The sequence below is a fragment of the Salvelinus namaycush genome, chromosome 4, assembly GCF_016432855.1.
Source record: "Salvelinus namaycush isolate Seneca chromosome 4, SaNama_1.0, whole genome shotgun sequence".
NCBI lineage: Eukaryota > Metazoa > Chordata > Actinopteri > Salmoniformes > Salmonidae > Salvelinus > Salvelinus namaycush.
Genome location: NC_052310.1, coordinates 13743694 through 13754530, shown reverse-complemented (window position 1 = coordinate 13754530; position 10837 = coordinate 13743694). Strand labels below are relative to the sequence as shown.

The following is a 10837-nucleotide window of genomic DNA, read 5'->3' as shown; positions in this document are numbered from 1 at the left end:
AACTCCTCTTTAAACTTTTCTGTTTAAAGAGGAAAATAACCTAATTAATGAAAAAAGCATCTAATCAACAAAGCCATTATTTTCAATTAACTCTGCAACTCTTCCAACTATTGACTTTTTTCACAACTGCCACCAGTTTGATGACAACCAATACATATTGACATAATAAAATAAATAAAAATGTAGGATATTTCATGCTGAAACCCTCATATTAAACATCAATGGTATTCACTAAATTTAAGGTTTATATTTAGGATCCTGTTTTACAGCTTTGAAATTGTATTTTTTATTTTAAAATCAACTTATTCAATGATTTCCTATATTTTACATGTGATAAGGCCACACAGAGGGCCAGAGATAATTACAGACACCTGTGATAATCTGAAGTACCAAAAAGGGTCACTAGATGTCTTGTGATAGACTACATACGATCCTTGAAAGTTACCAAAATTCTGGTAGTTTACTGGTAAACATGAAATGTTTCCAGTAATATACCCTCCCTTTGCAACCCAAGTCAGAGCCTCTCTCATAATGTGACTTCACCACACAATCCACCACAAGTAAACTGTTTATATACCAGGTAGGCTACAGTCATACACGCATGCTACTAAGTAGTTTAACTTGAGCCTCACAGATTAATCATTTTTGTAATAAACCTAAGAAGACAAAACACATAATTGTGATTTGTATGTTTTCAATGCAATTCAATTTCCATCAGTTACTTTTCTCCCGTGTGATTTAATATTTAAAACAGAAAGGTGACGATACTGTAGTGAGTAGGTGAGATTCAATCAGCAATATGTAATACGTATCCATAAACAATATTTGTAAATTGCGAAACAAATTTAACACGACAATAGGTTTTAATAATGATGATAAAGATGATTATGCCATCCCTCTCTGTCTTGTATTTTCTTTGTCCATTGTCTTGATAAAGAATCAGTTGCTCGATCATAAAGTTTCCATAAAGTAATTCATGTTTCATTCATCTTCCTTTATCAGGAAAAACCTCACTCTATTACCATTTTAATAAGTAAAAACCATCCGTAGTTACAGTATAAACATTCTTACTCAATGAACATTCAATATAGGACTAATCTTGGGATGAACCAAACACCTTTTCTACTTGTCTTTTGTATCTCATCCCAAACAGTTCTGTAGGAAGAATTTCCCATAAAGAAAACATCTTTGAGCTGACTTCCATGACATCACTGAAAATGTCCAGACAAAGTTGATGTGAAATTCTTCCTATGGCGGGTCAGGACACTAACAAGGCAAATCCATTACATGACCACCCCCCCCTGCCGCCGCCGCCATCTCAATGACACGATCTTGCTAGAGAGACGGACACATAGCAAACTTGCCGTCATTAAGTGTACTTCTTTTGTGGGTCTTCTGGGAGATCTTTGTCTTGGCCAGCGGCACATACTGTAGCTACCATCTTGTTTACATGCCACCTGTTGTTGTCTCTCGGTTGTCACAGAATTTATTCCTCATTTAATTAGTTATGGAAAATCGAATTACAGTGGTGTGATAGAGCAGCGGGGCCTCACCGCAGCCTTATTAGAAATGAAATTAGAGAACAAGTCAGAGCGGTGCGGAAATAGAAAACCTATTATCCTGTAGAAAAACAGCTGTACAGAAGTGTATGTAGAAACACTTGTATAGAAAAACACACTAATCTTTACCAACCTCCTTTATATACAAAGGACATGTCCAAAGACACAGAATAAAATGTCATAATTTAAAGGGAAAGTTGGCGTACATAAAAAAAGTTTCCAATGTTTTTCAGGAATCTCTATGCCACCGCACTGTTGCCCATCCCGCTTGTATCGTTGAGGTCATAGCGCTCAGTGTCAGGGTTGCATTGCACACTGGGAAACCTCTTGGTGGGGCAGAGGAGGGTGAGGAAGTGGCGTCCGAAGGTTTCTGAGAGGCAGGCGTACAGGATGGGGTTGGCACAGCTCCAGGAATAGGACAACAGCACAACAAACTCAAAGCACCTGGCGAAGGTCAGCACCAGGTCCGTATGGTACAGCGAGCAGAAGTTGAAGGCATAGAACGGCAGCCAGCACACGGCGAATGCCAGCACCACCGCCACCACCATCTTGGTGACTTGGGTTTCCAGGCGAGGGCTCTCCTGGCCTGGGGAGCTGGCCTGGTGGCGGTGGGTCCTCAATGTGACCACCAAGGCGGTGTAGGAGACAATCATAACCAGGAAGGGCAGAGCAAAGCCCAGGACAAATGTGTAGGTGATGAAGGCCAGCCACCAGGAGTCGGAAGCCACCTGGGGGTCCAGGTTACACAGGCCGTCCCTAGCCGAGAAATGAATGGTCATGGGGAGGACAGGCAACAGAGAGAACAGCCACAGGAAGCCGCTGACTATCTTGGCCCGCCTGGGCGTGCGCCAGCGGGCGAACCGCAGCGGGTCAACCAGTGCCATGTAACGGTCAATGCTCATCACGGTCAGGCAGAAGACGCTGGTGAACTGGTTGATGCCGTCCAGGACCATGACCAGCTTGCAGGCCAGGTCCCCGAATGCCCAGTGGTTCTGGAAATTCTGCATGGCGATGAAGGGGAGGCCCACCATAAAGAGGCCGTCGGCCAGGGCCAGGTTGAAGATGTACACCGTGGTGGCAGAAGCCATCTTGTCCAGCTTTAAGATAGCAACGATGACCAGGGTGTTCCCGCCCAGCCCTACGATGCACACAGCCAGGTAGAGAACAGCCATGGTCACACTGAACACATCCAGATCCTCCTGCAGATACATGTCCTCGTCCACATAACTGGTGGTGGGGTCAGCTATCGACCCCGCATTGTGAAACGTCTCTGAGGTGAATGAGGAGTCCATCTTCGCTCAATGCTTCCGTTTTTTAATGTTTGGTTTGGATAAATTGTGGATCATTTAAAAAAATATGAAAAACTTGATAAAAAGCAGCAAAAGTCACAATAACAGTTAGAGTTCAAAAACATTTCGGTCTTTTCCTCTGCAAACAGCTTGACAGTAACTGTCCACCATTAGCATTCTCATAACAAAAATAACCCCAAAAACCTGTCTGTTACTTAGCCCAAGAAAACATCCATCCTCAAAGAGGCAATTTCTGTGGTCACATGCTGTCCAAACCAACTGTTTCTTTTTTCTTTAAAATCTTTCAAGCGGAGTCCTTTGGTGTCCTGGAGGAAGCATTCTCTGTGGCAAGAAACTCACACCCATGTCAAATGGAGCACTTCAGTGAAGCTGGACGCTGTGTGTGAGAGGGCTTTTATATCTCCCCATGCAGCACTGAAGTGTGTGTCCACGGCTGCGAGCCCCATCAGTCTCCCTCTGGCTCTCCTATAAGCCTAATAAGCTCCCTTGGCTCTCCCGGCCCCGCTGTTATGCCGTTTCCAAGGTGTAGCCAGCCCCATCTGTTACAATACTTTTGTTTTGATAACTAAACTAAACATTCTCCACAAAGTGCAATCCAGTTTCTTTTTTTTTTCTTCCTCTCTCCTCTTTACCCTCACCCCATCCTTCTGTCTCACCCAACCCACCCCTCTGCTCTCCTATACTCCCCTCACAGTTCGGGGGGGGGTCACTCAGAGCTGAACTAGCCCCCACTGCCACACACCCCACCACTTCCCGCTAGGGCCACCCACCTTCTAAACTGGCTATAATGGATGAGCTGTGGACAGGAATGAAGCCCCCGCTGGTTATTGAGGCTTGTTTTTTTCCGCAGTTGTTTTTAGTCTTTTGTCTTTTGCTTCTCTCTCTGATTGGCTTTATTCCGTGGCAGTTCATTCATCATGGGGAGAGAAAGAGAGTGAGTGCGAGAGAGAGAGAAAAAGAAAGATGGCCAGTAGGCAGGCAGATAAAATGCAGGGTGAGTGATTGTCTCGGGTGCTGTTTTCCCTCAGACATGGATAGCTAGAATACTCCAACAGCCCACAGACCCAGGAGCCACCTGGAACTAAACAAACACATCAACACATCCAACAAATCAAATAATTTTTGTCACATGCGCCAAATACAACAGGTATAGACTTTACCGTGAAATGCTTATGTGAGCCCTTCCCAACAAAAAATAAGAGGAATAAAATGCACAAGAATGAAGGTATCTATATGGTACCAGTACCATATCAATCTGCAGGTATATGAGGGATTAGAGGTAGATATGTACAGTGCATTCGGAAAGTATTCAGACCTCTTCCCTTTTTTCCACATTTTGTTACGTTACAGCCTTATTCTAAAATGGATTAAATAAATAAAAAATCCTCATCTACACACAATATCCCACAATGACAAAGTGAAAACAGGTTTTTTGACATTTTTGCAAATGTATTCAAAATAAAAAACAGAAATACCTTATCTAAATAAGTATTCAGACCATTTGCTATGAGACTCTAAATTGAGCTCAGGTGTATCCTGTTTCCATTGATCATCCTTGATGTTGCGCTGTCCAGCGCTGCTCCCCATCCAACCTGACAGAGCTCGAGAGGATCTGCAGAGAAGAATGGGAGAAACTCCCCAAATACAGGTGTGCCAAGCGTGTAGCGTCATGCCCAAGAAGACTCAAGGCTGTAATCGATGACAAAGGTGCTTAAAGTACTGAGTAAAGGGTCTGAATAATTATGTAAATGTCAGGTGGCTTCGGGACAAGTCCAGGATCCAGTTGCAGAGGGAGGTGATCAATCCCAGGGTCCCGAGTTTGGTAATGAGCTTGAGGGGACTACAGTGTTGAACGCTGAGCTGTAGTCTATGAACAACATTCTCACATAGTTATTTCCACTGTTGTCCAGGTGGGAAACAGCAGTCTAAAGCACAATTGAGATTGCGTCATCTGTGGATCTGTTGGGGCGGTGTGCGAATTAGAGTGTTTCCAGGGTGTCTGGGATGATGGTGTTGATGCGTGGCATGACCAGCATTTCAAAGCACTTCATTATTCAACCTTTATTTTGACAGGGAAGACATATTGAGACCTAGGTCTCTTTTCCAAATGTGCCGTGACTACAGATGTGAAGGCTACGGGGCTATAGTCATTTAGGCAGGTTACCTTGGAGTTCAACACTTGAACAACATCATCATCGCATCAAACATGTCCAGGTGCTAAAGTGGTACAGGCGAGTGGAACGTTCAGGACCATCATAATCACAGTACAGTGCCTGTAGAAAGTATTCACACCCCTTGACTTTTTCCATATTTTGTTGCGTAACAGCCTGAATTTAAAATTGATTCAATTTAGATTTCTTTGGTCACTGGCCTTCACACAATACCCCATAATGTCAAAGTGGAATTATGGTTTTCGAAATGTTTACAAATGAATAAAAAATGAAAAGCTGAAAGGTCTTGAGTCAATTAGTATTCAACCCCTTTATTATGGCAACCCTAAATAGGTTCATGAGTAAACATGTGCTTAATAAGTTGCATTAATATTTCAAACACAGAATCAACCACAAAGACCTGGGAGGTTTTCCAAAGCCTCGCAAAGAAAGACACCTATTGGTAGATGGGTAAAAATAAAAAAGCAGACCGATATCCCTTCCGAACTCAGTTGCAAGAGAGGTAGGAAACCTCTCAGGGATTTCATCATGAGGCCAAAGGTGACTTTAAAACAGTTACAGAGTTTAATTGCTGTGATAGGAGAAAACTGAGGATGGAAAGAAGGAAGCCTGTACAGACTAAAAATATTCCAAAACATACAAATAAGGCACTAAAGTAAAACTGAAAAAAAATGTGGCAAAGAAATTAACTTTATCTCTTGATTACAAAGCGTTAAGTTTGAGGCAAATCACTACACTTGTTATGTTTTCTAGCAAGGTGGTGGCTGCATCATGTTATGGGGCGGCAGGTAGCCTAGTGATTAGAGCATTGGACTAGTAACCGGAAGGTTGCAAGATTGAATCCCCGACCTGACAAGGTAAATATCTGTCGTTCTGCCCCTGAACAAGGCAGTTAACTCACTGTTCCTAGGCCGTCATTGAAAATAAGAATTTGTTCTTAACTGACTTGCCTGGTAAAATAAAATATGGCTATGTCTGTAATCTGCAAGGACTAGGTAGTTTATGATAAAAATAAACTAGAATAGAGCTAAACACAGGCAAAATCCTAGAGGGAAACCTGGTTAAGTCTGCTTTCCAACAGACAATGGGAGACAAATTCACATTGCAGCACGACAATAACCTAAAACACAAGGCCAAATATACACTGGAGTTGCCTTCCAAGACAACACTGAATGTTCTTGAGTGGCCTAGTTACAGTTTTGACTTAAAAATCTATGTTAAGGCTTGAAAATGGCTGTCTAGCAATGATCAACAACCAACTTGACTTAGCAAGAAACATTTAAAAAAGAATAATGTGCAAATATTGTACAATCCAGAGACTTACCCAGGAATATTCACAGCTGTAATCGCAGCCAAAGGTGATTCTAACATGTATTGACTCAGGGGGTTGAATATTTAAATAATCAAGATATGAGGTTGTTATTGTTTATGATTTTTATTTTACACATTTTTGAAAAGTCTCTCCCACCTCGGCATTAAAGTATTTCATGTAGATCGTCGACAAAAAAAGTACAATTAAATCAATTTTAATCCCACTTCGTAACACAACAAAATGTGGAAAAAGTCAAGAGGTGTGAATAGTTTCTGAAGGTACTGTACCTGTCTGATCCACTCTTGTATCTGAGAAGATCTTAAATTCTAAATGTTCCCTAAATTCTCACTTTCCATTACCCACACAAATCAACTCCTGGTGCCTGGCCTTTTACAGGCCCCTTTAAAGTGAGAAATGCCTTTGTTCTTTAAAGTGAGAAATGCCTTTGTAGTCTCAGTACCTGCTTAGGTTGTTCGTACTTCATAGAGTGGTGCTGGTTTTCCTCTCATAAAACTACTCTAGAGGCATTCGGTTTCATGGAGCTAAATGTTCGGAGTTTCTCAAATCATTTTTCGAGCTGTCTTTAGAAAAGTAAGTGCAAAGCTGTTGGTTTGTGATCAACTAAATCTCCTGAACATTTACAGTAGGAAATGTATGTACCGTTTGTAAATAAATAACCAAAAAGCACTGTATGTCAGAGTGTCGAGCTGTGAAGTTTTATAAATGACGTATGATCACTTTAGGAGTCAGTCAGGCGAAAACTAAAGAATCGTGAGTATTTACTGGCCAAAGATTTAAGGAGGTCATTTCCACTGTGTCTGTGTGGAAACAACATTCCAGGGTGCCACTGCGTTTACTCTACTCCCATCTTTATCAAAACACAGCATGGACCACTCAAGCAGAGCTGTGAAGCACTTTCGACAAACACACACACACACACACACACACACACACACACAATACTTAATGCTTTTAGCTGGATGACTAGAGCTGAGCTTACCTCCATCCTCTTTGCTGTGTATTGTCGGAAGATTTCCACAGAATGGAATCTAGGGCGTTGCGATGCGACCCACACAGCCTGACCATTCAGGGATACTTGTTAAATGGAACCAACTGAATACAAACCAAATAAAGTTGGTTAAAAGTCCAATGCAGCAATTTTTATCTCAATATCAAATCATTTCTGCATAACAATTAACTACCTTTCAGTGATTGTTTTCAATTAAAATGGTCAAAAATAAACAAAAATAGTTTCTTAGCAAAGAGCAATTTCTCAAACAAATTTTTTTCTAGGACTGTCTGGGAGTGGTCTGAGTGGCGAGGGGATAACTGAAAACTAGCTGTTATTGGCAGAGAGGGTTCGTAATCTCTTTCTTATTGGTCTAGTAAGTAATTTATCACCTGGTGATGTCACCAGGCAGGCCAAAACTCCATCCCACCAAAACAGGTTGAAATTTCAGCAACTATTTTTAAACAGCTCTAAAAGGGCCTTATCATAATTTTTCTGATTTCACAGTATAATTCCAACCTCATAGTGGGGAAATACATATAAAACACAGGCAAATCACGTTTGTGACTGCACTGGGCCTTTAACTGGACTATAGCACCATTGATTAACAATAAGGAAAACTCACTGTCTGTCTTGAGGTTTCAAGGGCTTAAAAACCCTGAACCATGCATTATCCTCCCACCTTGTGCATTTGAGAGATGGTCTGCACAATGACGTGTCACATAAGAGGGTGGTAGCTCTGACAGCTTTGGCTATGTCATGCATGGTAAGGATCATAATGTACCTACAGTTAAAATTAGACTAAGCTAAGCAGAACCAGAACAACAGATCAGCAAAAGCCTTAGAGTAGACCAATAGGCACAGACGTCAATTCGACTTATATTCCACGTTGGTTCAAAGTTAGTTAGCTGAAAATGAAAACCAGTGTGTGCACAGTGGGGAGAGTACATTCATTGAGAGGAACATTCTGAATTGATCTGCTTAAGGCCCTACTGCCAACACAGGGACAGCTTAAATATTGAAGCTGATATAGGAAAATAACCCCAATGGTTACTTACAAATCCTCAAGCACAATAACAGACTATTAACAACAGACTATTGCAAATAACAGACCCTAGCAAATTGTCCGTGGGCTATTGACATTCAAAAATAGCTTACAGCTTACATTCACAGAGGCACTTCATAGGGTGTAACTACGTCACCTTACCTGAACTGTCCCATGCAGTGGTACTTCAACCTATTTTCTGCTACATTGCTAAACTGCTTTATCTCATCCGCTGGGCAGGACCCAGAGAGATTGTAAATAAAAATGACCTCCTGACAAAGCTATATAGTGTGATATGCAAAATCAATAAAAATAATAAAAATAATACTATGCAGGAAATGATCAGTTTGAAAAAATCGAACATGACATTCATAAAACACAATTTGTAATATTGATGTCAAAAGTTAGTGGCATAGGCTGGCTGTGACTTTGTGAATGAAGGCTTATTGTCCTATCAAATTACAATACACGCCTCCAAATGCTGGAATAGCCAATGGCATCTTGCGAGGGGCAGTGCTCAACCTGTCACAGATACGTGTACAAGGAAGTAGGAAGTAAATACATTCGACTTGCCGTGCCAGAAGTGACAGTAAGAATTTTAAATGATTTAATGATTTTCAAACAAGATGAGAATATATTAATCTGTCACCGGATAACGATTGTGTCTTGGTAATGCCGTAAAGCACGTGTTTCGTTGCAACATAACCAGCGCAGCGAACAAAAGCAAAGTTATCTGACAATGTCGTCTGATACTGCTAGGCCAACTCTTTGAATGATACTAGCAACGCACATTGATTTCAGATAGAGAGCCAAAAGAGACAACTATTTTGGACACAAATAAAGATGGAACAATGCAATAGCTAATGTTTCTCTTCTTGCTTGCCAAGCAAGTTTATTTAGCTAGCTAGACAGCTAAGCAGGACGCTTGTGGGGTTGGGCAGTAATTTGCAAACATGCCACCCTGTCACGTTCCTGAACAAACAGGATTTAGCACACACGCCTTTGTTCTACAAAATTATCTGTTATTTGGAGCACTCGTATTACAGGGATTTCCTGACAATGTACCTTACATTCGTCAAGTTAGCTAGCTACTGTGACTGTGTCGTAAAAACAACCTAAAGTATCCTGTGCGGCTCCACTCCACTGTGTGCATCTCTCTGTCCGCAGGATTGGCACCATGCTTCCAGGCTACAGTCCTGTGACCCAGGCCCTGCTGGGAACTCTGTTCACCTGGGGCCTGACTGCTGCTGGGGCTGCCCTGGTCTTCATCTTCTCCAGCCGACAGGTAAGGAACTGGTACAACGTTTCTCTGTGTGTTGCTGCTGTATGATGTTTTACTGTGTTGTGACACTGGTATATGCACACAAATACAGTTTATTATGTCCCTGGTGTGAACTCCAATATGTCCCTTAGTTTCACTAAATCAATTGCAGTATATTTGAATGGCTTCAGCAGTTCTAGTTCCATAGAAATGGAAAGTTCAATTGGTGGGATGCTACTGTCCCACCTGGCCAACATCCAGTGAAATTGCAGAGCGCCAAATTCAAAAACAGAAATACTCATAAAAATTCATAAAACATACAAGTGTTATACATCGGTTTAAAGATTAACTTCTTGTTAATTCAACCACGATGTCAGATTTCAAAAAGGCTTTACGACAAAGCATACAATTTACACAGTCAAACAATTATTAAACATTTACTTGAAAGACTGCAGATGCAAAGTTTGGTAAGAGAATTACAGTAAAATATCCCTCAGTTTTATTCTGTTACCATGCGATTATCTGAGAACAGCGCCAGCAGACAAATCATTACAAACAGTTACCAGCCAAGTAGAGGAGTTACACAAGTCAGAAAGTGATAAAATTAATCACTTACCTTTGATGATCTTCATATGGTTGCACACAAGACTCCCATTTACTCAATAAATGTTTGTTTTGTTCGATAAAATCCCTCTTTATATCCAAAAACCTCCGTTTTGTTCATTAATCCACATGCTCAAAGGCAGTCACAACAGACAGACGAAAAATCCGAAAAGTATCAGTAAAGTTCGTAGAAACATGTCAAACGATGTTTATAATCAACCCTCAGGTTGTTTTTAGTCATAATAATCAATAACATTTCAACCGGACAATAGTTTCGTCAATATAAAAGGAAAAGAAGAAAGGCGTGCTCTCGGTCGTGCGCATGGAAAAACCTCTGGGACACTTCAGTGTCCACTCATTCAAAGTGGTCTTACTCCCTCATTTTTCAGAATACAAGCCTGAAACAATTTCTAAAGACTGTTGACATCTAGTGGAAGCCATAGGAAGTGCACGTTGAGTCCTAAGTCAATGGATACTGTATTGGCATTCAATAGAAAACTACAAAAATTAAACAATTCCACTTCCTGGATGGATTTTCCTCAGGTTTTCGCCTGCCATATCAGTTCT

The 10837-nt window shown here is 41.2% G+C and overlaps 2 protein-coding genes across 3 annotated transcripts in view; one reads left to right on the top strand and one right to left on the bottom strand.

Annotated features, from left to right (window-relative positions):
• Positions 1-477: 477 nt before the first annotated feature.
• LOC120046178 (somatostatin receptor type 5-like) lies at positions 478-3474 on the bottom strand. The gene has a single exon (XM_038991198.1). It carries the CDS (start codon positions 2849-2851, stop codon positions 1799-1801), a length of 1053 nt encoding a protein of 350 aa, XP_038847126.1. The 5' UTR covers positions 2852-3474; the 3' UTR covers positions 478-1798.
• A 5458-nt stretch (positions 3475-8932) lies between these two features.
• The window catches only part of LOC120046179 (zinc transporter ZIP11-like), a 146645-nt gene continuing 144740 nt past the window's right edge, over positions 8933-10837 (top strand). For both annotated transcript variants that reach the window (XM_038991200.1, XM_038991199.1), the window contains exons 1-2: positions 8933-8995; positions 9574-9691. In XM_038991200.1, the coding sequence (XP_038847128.1) occupies positions 9584-9691 (108 nt within the window). In that variant the 5' untranslated portion in view covers positions 8933-8995; positions 9574-9583. The remainder of the gene's footprint in view (positions 8996-9573; positions 9692-10837) is intronic.